We start from the raw sequence: 13364 nt of genomic DNA on the forward strand, positions 1-13364 counted from the left end.
TCTCCATCTAAAAAATACTTTAAAAAAGGAAATTAGGTTTGTAGACCTGAATTTTAAAATTAGGGGTTCTAGGGAAAAACAAAAATTTGCTGCCAGCACATGCACAATCTTGTAAAAGCCTATTACTCTAAATCCATGTAACTTTCAAGTTATTAAATTTTTCCCAATGTTCTAAATTCTATATGACCATTTCTTTATCTGACTTACATGCAAAGATCATTTACAATAAAAAATAGCGTGTACTAAATTTTTAGAAAGGCTCTTTAAAATTGCTATATACTATGCTAAATATATTCATTAGGTTAATAACTATATATTTCTACTAGTATATAATTATACATAATTTAATTATTAGATTTTAATAACTCTATGATACTAACATTTAGTCTTATACATTCTTTACCAATAATAAATGAAAAGATATACTATAAGGAAACAATAATCAGAATCCATGAATGTTTTCTAATAATTTCATGGATCTTCCAAGGTAATAAAAGTGTTGTACAATTTGCTTTGTATGAAGCATTATGAGAGACAAAAAGAATTCCAAAAGTAACAGAAATATATCCCTTCTTTTAAGGATGCAATGTATGTCACAATACTGGAACATATGTAAAGAGATTAAAAAGGAACAATATAGAATATGGAACACAGGATCAATTGGATCCCTTAGCACCAATACTGTCAATCTTGGAAATGCAGTCAATTCCTAACATCTTTTTCACAGATGCAAGGCACTTTAAGAAGATATCAATAAACAAAGAGCTTATGGAATAATAAACTTGAACATTCCTCAGTTTCACAAACCAAAGATGGACCAATTACACTAACTCTTGTGACTATTAAAAACAAAAATAGTCTGGGTGTGATAGCTCACACCTGTAATCCCAGCACTTTGGGAGGCTGAGGCGGGCAGATCACTTGATGTCAGGAGTTTGAGACCAGCCTGGTCAACACAGTGAAACCCTGTCTTTACTAAAAATACAAAAATTAGCCGGGTGTTGTGGTGTGTGCCTGTAGTCCCAGCTATGCGGGAGACTGAGGCAGGAGAATCACTTGAACCCAGGAGGCGGAGGCTGCAGTGAGCTGAGATCGCACCACTGTACTGCAGCCTGGGCGACAGAGTGAGACTCTGTCTCAAAAATATATATAAATACATAAAAGTAAAAATAAAGCTTTTACCAGAAAATTAACAAAATATTTTTACATATAAATATATTTATTTAAAATAAAATACATACTTAAGAACTATTAACTTTCTGTAGCAACTAATACAACTATTACATATCCATAGTCATGAACACAATTCCACAGATTCTAGGTGTCTGGCCTATAGATCTGGCATTGTCTCCCCTTCTATTAATCCACTGAAATTACAAGTGACATCTTTCCAAGTGTAAAAAGACTCAAGTCTACATTCAAGTTTGGATCTTTACTTGGTACTAGAATTCCGCATGTCCACTAATTCTCATTTTTAAAAATACAGTTTCTGTCACATCTCCTCAGCAAAAATGGGATCTTATCCTCATCAGAGCACTGCAATTAGCTCTGGATTCCTCAGTAAGAAAGGTGGAAAGCTGGTGAGACACAAGAGAAGGTTCCTAGGAAAGTATTTAATGAGTTAAAGTAATCCTGAAGAAAGTTTGAGGCTGGTGGCTCAAGCCTATAATCCCAGCACTTTGGGAGGCTGAGGTGGGTGGAATGCTTGAGCTCAGGAGTCCGAGACCAGCCTAGGCAACATGGCAAAACCCCTTGTCTACAAAAAAAAAAAAAAAAAAAAACAAGAAAATCAGCTGAGTATGGTGACATGCCCTGTGGTCCCAGCTATTCAGGAGGCTGAGGCAGGGGGGTCGCTTGAGCCCAGGAGGTTGAGGCTGCAGTGAGCAGAGATCATGCTACTGCACTCCAACCTGGGTGACAGAGAGAGACTGTATCAAAACAAAACAAAATAAAACAAAACAAAAACAAAAACAGAAAGTTTGAAAGAACAGAAATCATGTAGCCTGGCAAGAAGTTGACTAGGGAACTTTTTAGATGATAATTCCCAGAAAACAGTGACAATTTTTTAGTTGTAGCTATCTACTCACTTCTCTCTATCCTTACTAACACTGCCTTAATGCAGACCATCATCATTTCACTCCTGAATTGCTATAACCACTTCCTGTTTCTGACTCGACTTTTGTCCCTTCCCAGGCTACTCTCTACACGACAGCTGGAGTTATCTTTCTGAAATGTAATTCTGATCACTTCACTGCCTGGCTCCCTACTGTGAGTCTGAACACTACCCTATAACTGCCTATTCATCTTGGTCTTTGCATCTCCTACGTTACTGTAAGCTCCATGAGAGCAGTCAGTTTCAAATTCACAGCTGACGACTCCTGGCACCTAGTACAGTAACTGGCCTAGTTGGCATATGCATATTGGTTAAATTCACAAATAATATTAAGATCCTCATGCTGAAAAATATTTAACAACTGAACAAATGGCCAAAGAAAAGCATTAGATGTTTCTTTTTCAAAGGCAATTTAAAATACACTTTTTTTTTCTGTCAAGAACAGTTTAAGCTTACATTGGCCTAAAGAGAACAGAAATAGTGCACACAAAAACTAGAGGACCCTCAAATCTATTCCAGACTTAAATTTTAAAAGAAGCATGGGTACCTACTTAGGGGAAAGGGAAAGGAGGTAGTGGTGAGAACTGATTTCAGACCACGTTTGCCACAGGGCCCCTTCCTCCGACTTCTGGTCTAAGTGATGCCCCAGTAAGAGAGCAGAGAGGGGAGATAAGAAAGCTGAGGTGACTCAGAGACCTAGTAGTAGCCACTTCCCTCTCTCACTACAGCTCCTGTCAGGAACCAAGCTCCCATGCCCTCCACCCCTGACCCTGGCTGTCCCTGTTCTCAATGGGTTTCAGTACAGTTGTTTCCTGCTACTTCCCCTTTAGGTCTATAATGGTAAAAGCTTCTTGCTATTACCCTGGGTGTCCCTGATCCCTGGGTATAACAACATCCTTTATTTGTTTCCATAACCTTTCCCATATTTCTCTGAAAAGTCCTTTCATTAAAATCATTTCAAAATCCTGTCTGAGTACGCCTTCTGTTTCCTGGCTGGATCCTGATTGACAAGTTTATCGACACAAAGAGATATTACAGATGAATGGTCTCTTCAGATTTTAGGTTAACTATTGATGTTGTCCCCTCTAAAACATCCTATTTTCCAGTAATTTTTTAGGCCAAATTTTTCTTTTTTAATGTGGTAGTTTGGTTTTTTCCCAATTTAGTTTCTAGATTTTATTTTACCTTTATTTACATTATTTAAACTTTAAGAATTACAATCAAGCAACCATCTTTTTAATTAGAACCAATCTCTGGATACAGGAAAATGTATTTCAACAAAGAGATTTTAAAAATCTACAACGGAAAAAATTGGAAAGTCCTCTTGGTACAGCTGGAGAAAATTTTTTTTTCTGATGGTGCAAACCTGTAAATTTGCTTGATTTCTTTTTTTCTTTTTGAGACAGAGTCTTGCTCTGTTGCCAGGCTAGAGTGCAGTGGCACAATGTAGCCTCACTGCAACCTCCGCCTCCTGGGTTCAAGCGATTCTCCTGCCTCAGCCTCCTGAGTAGCTGGAATTACAGGTGCCCGCCACCACGCCCAGCTAATTTTTGTATTTTTGTATTTTTTTAGTAGAGATGGGTTTTCATGATGTTGGCCAGGATGGTCTCGATCTCCTGACCTCGTGATCTGCCTGCCTCGGCCTCCCAAAGTGCTGGGATTACAGGCGTGAGCCACTGTGCCCAGTCTAAATTTGCTCAATTTTTTACAAAAACTTTGAAGGTTAAAAAGAAAACCAGGTATACATTTTTTTTGAGACAGAGTCTTGCTCTGTTGCCCAGGCTGGAGTGCAGTGGCGTGATCTCAGCTCACTGCAAGCTCCGCCTCCCAGGTTCACGCCATTCTCCTGCCTCAGCCTCCCGAGTAGCTGGGACTACAGGTGCCTGCCACCACACCCGGCTAATTTTTTTTGTATTTTTAGTAGAGACGGGGTTTCACCGTGTTACCCAGGATGGTCTCGATCTCCTGACCTCATGATCCGCCCGCCTCCGCCTCCCAAAGTGCTGGGATTACAGGCATGAGCCACTGCACCCAGTCTAAAAGCAAGTATACATTTAATGTTTAGCAGATGACTGCATAATTTAAAAATTTAAAATTTAAAAATTTAAATTTAAAAATTTAAAATTTAAAAATTTAAAAATTATTCTAAATTTTTTTTTAGAGATAAGGTCTTGCTCTGTTGCCCAGCCTGGAATGCTGTAGTGATCACAGCTCACAGCTGCTTCTGGGCTTAAGTGATCCTCTCATCTCAGCTTCCCAAGTAGCCAGAACCAGAGGTGCACACCACCACGCCTGGCTAGTTCTTAAATTTTTAGTAGATATGAGGTCTCACTATGTTTCCCAGGCTTGTCTTGAACTTCTGGCTTCAAGTGATCCTCCCACCTCAGCCTCCCAAAGCATTGGGATTACAGGCATAAGCCACCGTACCTGGCCCTATTTTAAATTTGTTAATACAAATAGTTTGGTTTTATCAAGGATGGATTCAGGTTTTGTGGTGGCCTAAGGTTTATATAATTAGAGAGCAGGGGAACCTTTTTATGAAGTTAAAAAAAAAAAACAGTAGGACTATGCTTAATATAAAATTAAAACAGAGCCGGACATGGTGGCTGACGCCTGTAATCCCAGCACTTTGGGAGGCCAAGGTGGGCAGATCACCTGAGGTCAGGAGTTCAAGACCAGCCTGGTCAACATGGTAAAACCCCTTCTCAACTGAAAATACAAAAATTAGCTGTGCACCTCTACTCCCAGCTACTCGGGAAGCTGAGGCAGAAGAATCGCTTGAACCTGGGAGATGGAGGTTGTAGTGAGCTGAGATTGCACCATTCCTCTACACAGCCTGGGTAACAGAGCAGGACTCTGCCTTAAAAAAATTTTTTTTTAATTAAATTAAATTAAGAACAGGGTCAGAGAAAACCTAGGCAAGCAAGGGCTCTGCAGCTTCAGCTTTGTCAGCTTCACAGTAAATCTACCTCTAGTCACAAAAACAAAATTCCCTTTTTATAATTCCTTCATAATTAAGTTATAGGCAAGATGTTCACTAATATTTATTGTATATAAAAAGAAAAATTTCAAAGTTTCTAATGAAAATCAACTCATCAAATTTCAGTAACATATTTGCCCCTTTTATACTATAATAATCTCACAATTATGTAATTGTATAAACCATACTAGAAGCAAAGTGAAGGAAGGTTGTAGTTAGTTGTTAGTAACTACATCTGATTCCAGTTGAAAAAACCAGTAATTTTTTAAATGCCTTTTTAATTTTTATTCATTTATTTATTTATTTTTTGAGACAGAATCTTGCTCTGTTGCCCAGGCTAGAATGTAGCAGTGTAATCTCGACTCACTGCAACCTCCGCCTCCTGGGTTCAAGCGATTCTCCTGCCTCAGCCTCCTGAGTGTCTGAGACTACAGGTGTAAGCCACCATGCTCGGCTAATTTTTGTGTTTTTAGTAGAGACACGGTTTCACCATGTTGGCCAGGCTGGTCTCAAACTCCTGACTTAAGATGATTGGCTCGCCTCAGCCTTCCAAAGTGCTGGGATTACAGGCATAAAATGCCTGGCCTAAAATGCTTTTTTTTTTTTTCAGTGGCTGTGCTCCAGGCTATAATTCACAGAAAATAGCTATTGGTGAAGAATAAAAACAAAATTGAGAGATCTATTAAACTTATTATCACCCCTTTTACTTATTAAGAAAATAATTATTTTAAAATAAGAATCTTTATGTCAAATAAAAATAGATTCTAAGACAAGGAAACTGTAAAGCCTTTCTTGTTTTGGCATTTAATTTCAAGTAATTTGGGCTAATGGCACTGTTATGTACTGATGTCATTCTCTCTCACGGAAGGGAGTGGGAAGCAGAGGAAAAGAGAAGAGAAATCTTGGCTTCAAACAAAATACTCAGATTATGCTGAGACATAAAACAAAAGTGGACATTTTTTATAAGCCATGCTGTGCTGAAAGTTGCTGCATGCTGCTGACCCTTTGGGTGGGTTTGTGAGACCTGGGCACTCATTGGGTAACTTGTAGAATCCTTGCCTGTCCCTAGGAATTTAGCCAGAATAGCTTAAACAGTGGTTGGCCTATTCTATAGAATGGGGAGAAGGTGAATCTTTTTTTTTTTTTTTTTTTTTTTTTTTTTTGAGACGGAGTCTCGCTGTGTCACCCAGGCTGGAGTGCAGTGGCCGGATCTCAGCTCACTGCAAGCTCCGCCTCCCGGGTTTTTACGCCATTCTCCTGCCTCAGCCTCCCGAGTAGCCGGGACTACAGGCGCCTGCCACCTCGCCCGGCTAGTTTTTCGTATTTTTTAGTAGAGACGGGGTTTCACCGTGTTAGCCAGGATGGTCTCGAACTCCTGACCTCGTGATCCGCCCGTCTCGGCCTCCCAAAGTGCTGGGATTACAGGCTTGAGCCACCGCGCCCGGCCGAAGGTGAATCTTAAACAGGGCTGAATGAAAAATAGATATGGGCTGTCAGGTATCTATGATTTGGTTGAAACAGATAAACCAAGCTGAGAGGTAGAATGTCCTCTCTGGTATTGTGACATTTTAGAAAATTGAGACAACTGTTATCTTTCCCCTTCTTTCTCCTTGTGGGTACAATAAACAGGGCAGGAAATGATGGCCCCTTGTTTTTTTTTGTTTTTTGTTTTTTTTGAGACAGAGCCTCGCTCCGTGTCCCAGGCTGGAGAGCAGTGTCAAAATCTCGGCCCACTGCAACCTCTGCCTCCAGGGCTTAAGCGATTCTCCTGGCTCAGCCTCCTGAGTAGCTGGGATTACAGGCCTGCGCCCCAACGTCCAGCTGATTTTGTATTTTTAATAGAGACGGGGTTTCACCATGTTGGCCAGGCTAGTCTCAAACTCCTGACCTCAAATGATCTGCCCACCTCGGCCTCCCAAAGTGCTGGGATTACAGGCGTGAGCCACTCCACCTGGCCTCTTTTACAGACCAAACTCATTGTTTCCATGCCCATCCAGTGCTATAAAAATAATTTAAAAATATAAAAACAGAGTGGCTGATAATGAATAAAAAATCCTTACAAAGTACTGAATTGCAGCTGAAAGTCTCTTAAAAAAAAAAAAAGAAAAAAAAGCCTTTGTGCCAACCAAGTCTCACCCTCCCTTTCCCAAAGATATATATGTTAAATCAAAATAAGGGCAGACCATGCAACATTTTTCACATTTTTAATGTAATGAATTTCTGATGTTATAATGGAGGAGCATAAAGGTGACAACTAAAAACAGCTCTTGTAATCTAATGTCTTAAAATCCACACCCTTTCACCTTGCATGTGTGGAAGAAGAAAGAGCAGAAGATAAAATCACTTCCACCTGGACCACTGCTTTTCTTTATCTGTTAAAGGCACGTATATCACCCCCATCAGAGGCTTCATTTTGACGCTGCCATCTTGTAGCTTGTCATACTGCTCCAACATTTGGTTTCCACCTGCAGGACCAACTGGCAATATCAATCTTCCTCCAGGCTTTAACTGGTCTATTAGCTAAAAGAAAAAAAAAAAAAAAAAGCACATACACATCAAGTTACAGATTTTATTTTATTTTATTTTATTTTATTTATGTATGAGACAGGGTCTCACTCTGTCACTCAGGCTGGAGTGCAGTGACATGATCTCGGCTCACTGCAACCTCTGCCTCCTGGGTTCAAGCGATTCTCCTGCCTCAGTCTCCCAAGCAGCTGGGACTACAGGCACATGCCACCATGCCCTGCTAATTTTTGTATTTTTAGCAGAGACGGGGTTTCACCATATTGGCCACACTGGTCTGAAACTCCAGACCTCAAGTACTCCACCCACCTCCAGCTCCCAAAGTGCTTGGATTACAGGTGTGAGGTACGTGCCTGGCCCAGATTTTATACTAATAGTCATTTGACATCATTATAAACAACTTTTAGTGTCCATGAGCAGAAAGCAGAAATGTTCTTCATTTAGTATATACAGGTTAAGGCCAGACATGGTGGCTCACGCCTGTAATTCCAGCACTTTGGGAGGCCAAGGTGGGCAGATCACTTGAGGTCAGGAGTTTAAGACCGGCCTGGCCAACACAGTGAAACCCCAACTCTTCTAAAAAAGTACAAAAATTAGCCAGGCTTGGTGTCGGATGCCTGTAGTCCTATCTACTCAGGAGGCTGAGGCAGGAGAATTCCTTGAACTCGGAGACGGAGGCTGCAGTTAGCCAAGATCACGCCACCACACTCCAGCCTGGGTGACACAGCGAAACTCTGTCTTAAAAATAAATATACAGTATATACAGATTGAGCATCAATAATCTGAAAACCCAAAACTGGAAATGCTCCAAAATCCAAAACTCTGAACATCAACATGATACCACAAGTAGATAATTTCACACCTGACCTCATGTGGCAAGTCGTAGTCAAAATGCAGTCACAACTTTATTCCATGCACAAAATTATTTGAAATATTACATAAAATTACCTCCAGACTATGTGTATAAGAGTTATAACATAAATGAGTTTTGTTTAGACTTGGCCCTATCCCCAAGATATCTCATTATGTATATGCAAATATTCCAAAATGCGAAAAAATCTGAAAAAATCCAAAATCCAAAACACTTTTGGTCCCAAGCATTTTGGATAAGGGATACTCACCCTGTACATACTTTGATTGTTATATTATTACTCAACTATCAGCCTCCTCTACTAAACTACAAGCTCTTGAGGATGGGGACTATGTCTTACTCATCTTTGTGCCTTTAGCATCTAACACAGTACCTGGTACAACTGCAGTGCTCAAAATGTTTGAACTGAACCACCTAATATAGAACTATCCTCTTGGCAGGCCAAAGGCAGAACACAGAATTCTAATGCCTGTGTGCCTGTTTGGAACCTTTGTGGATTCGAAGGGAGGAGGAGGGGAGGAGAGGAAGTGTAGAAAATCAACAAGGAATCCCTATCCTATTATTGTAGAATCTAGGGCATCACTGAAGGGATAAGGGAACCCTAGTTATGATTAAATTCAGGTTTACTGGTACCATAAGGAGGGAAGGTAGGGCTGGAATCCCTGTAGCATTACAGTGAGGACACTCCTGTCAATGAAGAACCAAGAGTACTCAATGAAAGCTCTTACAGTCAGAAAACTTTTAAATCATGTTACCATTTTCATATAGCTTTATGGATCACTATTAATAAAAGACATTAAAGAAGAAATCTTACTTCGGTTTTTTGTTTTGTTTTTTGTTGTAGTTTTTTGTTGTTTTGAGACTGAGTCTCACTCTGTCACCCAGGCTGGAGTACAGTGGCACGATCTCGGCTCACTGCAACCTCTGCCTCCCGGGTTCAAGCGATTCTCATGCCTCAGCCTCCCAAGTAGCTGGGATTACGGGGTGCCCACCACTGAGCCCGACTAATTTTTTTTGTATTTTTAGTAGAGACGGGCTTTCAACATGTTGGCCAGGCTGGTCTCAAACTCCTAACCTCAAGTGATCCGCCTGCCTTGGCCTCCTAAAGTGCTGGGATTACAGGCATGAGCCACCACACCCAGCCAGAAACCTTACTTTGGGTATTTATTACCTCAAGAAAGGGTGCCCTCAGTCAAAATTTTGGTTGTCTGCAAATCTATTTTGTTGTTTTTCTCAATTTCAAGGCTTATAATGATAAACAGCTGACTTCCTCTCCCTACCCCACCCTTGCTCTCTAAATCCAGTTATTTCAAATCATTTTAGCTATGTCTTCTAGTATTTACCTTTATATTTCAAAACATAAGCTAGATAAGGATTGAACTCTCTTAATCTACATTCTGCTTCCTTCCCCCAACCAATCATTTTTTATTAAAATCATTTCTAGTTATGACTGTGTAACTATGATTTGCTGCTGAGTCAAGAAGTATCCAATGATTGTTTCCTTTCCTCCTCTTGCTCCAAATCTGAGCTGGTTATTCTCCAGGCCTGCCGCACAGCTTTCATCTAGGCCCTTCCCTTTGTAACAATCCCGTAAACTTCCATGCCTCTGCCTGATCAAGATGCCCTATGTGGTTTCCTCTTTTGGTTTTTCCTACTGTCTGTCTCTTTCCTCATTTCATTTTTGGATGACAAAAATGGCATTTTAAGACATTAAATTTTAAGACATTTTAAGACATCTTAATCATTTAAGAAAGTTCCTTTGGAAGCATTTTGTGAAATAGTGCATGGAATGTATTAAAAGAAAGAGATGGAGATTTGCAAACCTAAAACTATCTTTAATCTATTTGGTGATGTGTGTGCATACATAATTCAAGGTTGGAAATAATTTTCAGCTCAGAATTTGATGGTTTGGTACTCTGACTTACAAATTCTAATGCTGTTTGCAGTTTGATGCCTTTCTGATTACCAGTCCTTAACAGGAGATCTGTTTTATTTTTCTAGAAGCTTTCATTTATTTAATTATTTATTTATTTTTAGAGACAGGGTCTTGCTCTGTCACCAAGGCTGGAATACAGTGGTGCAATTATGGTTCACTGAAATCTCAACTTCCCGGGCACAAGCAATCCTCCCACCTCAGCCTCCCACGTAGCTGGAACTACAGGCACAGGCTGCCACATCTGGCTGATTTTTAAATTGTTTTGTACAGATGGGGTCTTGATATGTTGCCCAGGCTGGTCTCAAACTCAGGTCCTCAAGAGATCCTACTTCCTTGGCCTCCCAAACTGACAAGATTACAAGTGTGAGCCACTGCACCTGGCCTCTAGCGGCTTTCAGAATCTTCTCTTTATCCCCTAATATTCTGAATATACATGATATGGTTCTTTTTTCTTATTTTAAAAATTCTTTGTGTTAGGCACTCGGTTGCAAACTATAGAATTACGTCCATCGGTTTTTAGAAAATTTCTTACTTAGGGATTAGTGCTGATTATTCCTCATGCGGAGTTTCAAGCAGCACTCCCTCTTTTCAGACCCATGCTTTACCTATGATTTTCAAGGTCTTGATGCCACCAATTCCTAAGCCTTTTCAGAGTTTTGCAGAGCAAACTGCGTATGCATAATATTTCACTCTGTAGTCTCTTTAGTTTCCATTTCCTCCACCCTCCTGGGTCAGCTATTATTCCATCTGCTTTCTATCTTCACACACTGTAGAGTTCAGGATTGCAGGTATAGTCTCCTAGTTAATTGAGTATGGAGTTTATGCTTCTGTTTTTCTGGCTATCTTGGGGTGATATCCAAGAGAAGGCATAAACCTCTTCATTCTGCTATCTTAAAACTGGAAAGCCGCTTCAGTACATCTATCTTAAATCAGATGTATACATACCCCTGTAATACTTGCAAGTATTACTCCAATATTTAAATTCAATTTAATTAGATCTAGAAATATCTTTCAAGATCACCTCAGGGTCCCAGTAGGGAGAAATGGGCCCTGCACCCACTCCCCTCATTTAAGCACAGTTCTATTTCAGGTTTTAACTGTTCACTCTAGGTTGTCAATATTTTTTTTTTGAAAAGTTAAAAACTCATTGGTCATGTGTTCAAATTCAATTGAGCTGTTTGTTTATGACTTGTAAAATTTTCTGTATTATATTAATACTTCAGTTAAAATGTGTTAAAACCACTGGTTCAATCTACCTTTTTTTTTTTTTTTTGAGACAGGGTCTCACTTTGTCACCCAGGCTGGAATGCAGTAGTGCAAGCATGGCTCACTGCAGCCTCAACCTCTCAGGCTCAGGCAATCCAAGCCATCGTCCCACCTCAGCCTCTTTGAGTAGCTGGGACTATAAGTGCCTGCCACATCTAATTTTTGTATTTTTTGTAGAGATGGGATTTTGCCATGCTGCCAAGGCTGGTCTCGAACTTCTGAGCACAAGTGATTCATCTGCCTTAGCCTCCCAAAGTGCTGGGATTACAGGCGTGAGCTACTTTAAAAACAACAACAACAACAAAACAAAACAAAAAACAGATAATCAACAGAGCCAAAGCAATTAAGTGATTTTCCCAGTCACTTGGCCAATAAGCAGCAAGTCAGTGACCAGAACAAATTATCCAACTTTCAGCTTCCCATAACTGATCTAAGCCTACAAAAAAACCAGATGAGACTAGGCAGAAGAAACAGTGTCACCTTCATCCCCTGGTCATCTAGTCAAGAACTACGCAAGAGGCATGTGTAACAGAAATCTAGGACCACAGGCTAGAGTGCCACAGCACAAACATGGCTCAATGCAGCCTCAACCACTTGGGCTCAAGCAATTTTCCCACCTCAGCCTCCAGAGTAACTGGGGCTACGGGCATATGCGTGACCATGCCTGGCTAATTTTTTTTCTTTTAAACAGGGTCTTGCCATGTTACTCAGACTGGTCTCAAACTCCTAGGCTCAAGCAATCCTCCCACCTTGGCCTCCCAAGGTGCTGGGGTTACAGGTATGAGCCATCATGCCTGGCCATATATCCTACTATTCTTTAAGATTCAGTTCAAGTTCCATCCCTATGTGATGTCTCCATGACCACTCACTGCACAATTCTCTCCCTCATATGCATATTTTATTTTCCTTCCAATAGATATCATGTGTTAATTATATGCTATCATATTGCTAATTTCCTGGTTACATATATGACATATCTCTTCTAGAATACAAGCTTTGTGAGAATACAATGTATGGCAAATACTTTCTCATATCTCCCATATACCAAATACAGCCGTACATATTATGGTATTTAAAAAACATCAAACTGGCCGGGCGCAGTGGCTCACGCCTGTAATCCCAGCACTTTGGGAGGTTGAGGTGGGCAGATCACCCGAGGTCAGGAGTTCGAGACCAGCCTGGCCAACATGGTGAAACCCTGTCTCTACTAAGAATACAAAAATTAGCTGGGCGTGGTGGCAGGCGCCTGTAATCCCAGCTATTCGGGAGGCTGAGGCAGGAGAATCACTTGAACCCAGGAAGTGGAGGTTGCAGTGAGCTGAAATTGCGCCACTGCACTCCAGCCTGGGCGACAAGAGCAAATCTCCACCTCAAAAAAAAAAAAAAAAAAAAAAATCAAACTGATTATCAGGTCATAAACTCCAAAGGGATTTTCCCAATTCTACTGTTGTCCTAGTTCTTACCTGGATCAAATATGAGCGCCACAAGCTGGGGTTTAGTAATTTTCATGTCATTTATACAATTGTTTGCATATGAAAAAAGAAAAGAGTAATAGCTAATTGTAACCAAAATGTATGATACAAAAATCTAATTACATTTTAAACATCATCTAGAAGTCTTTTCTATTTAAGTCTTGTAGAGTTTTAGTTGAATAAAACACACAAACAGAAAAAAA

General features: G+C 40.3%; 1 protein-coding gene across 6 annotated transcripts in view; it reads right to left on the reverse strand.

The window, feature by feature from the left end:
• The window catches only part of PCMT1 (protein-L-isoaspartate (D-aspartate) O-methyltransferase), a 60560-nt gene that overhangs the window by 2887 nt on the left and 44309 nt on the right, over positions 1 to 13364 (reverse strand). For 3 of the 6 annotated variants that reach the window (XM_025381383.1, XM_025381382.1, XM_025381380.1), the window contains one exon: positions 7397 to 7613. In XM_025381383.1, the coding sequence (XP_025237168.1) occupies positions 7434 to 7613 (180 nt within the window). In that variant the 3' untranslated portion in view covers positions 7397 to 7433. The remainder of the gene's footprint in view (positions 1 to 7396; positions 7614 to 13364) is intronic. The other 3 variants (XM_025381381.1, XM_025381379.1, XM_025381378.1) reach the window with 2 other exon arrangements.

Source organism: Theropithecus gelada, chromosome 4, assembly GCF_003255815.1.
Source record: "Theropithecus gelada isolate Dixy chromosome 4, Tgel_1.0, whole genome shotgun sequence".
NCBI classification, from domain to species: domain Eukaryota; kingdom Metazoa; phylum Chordata; class Mammalia; order Primates; family Cercopithecidae; genus Theropithecus; species Theropithecus gelada.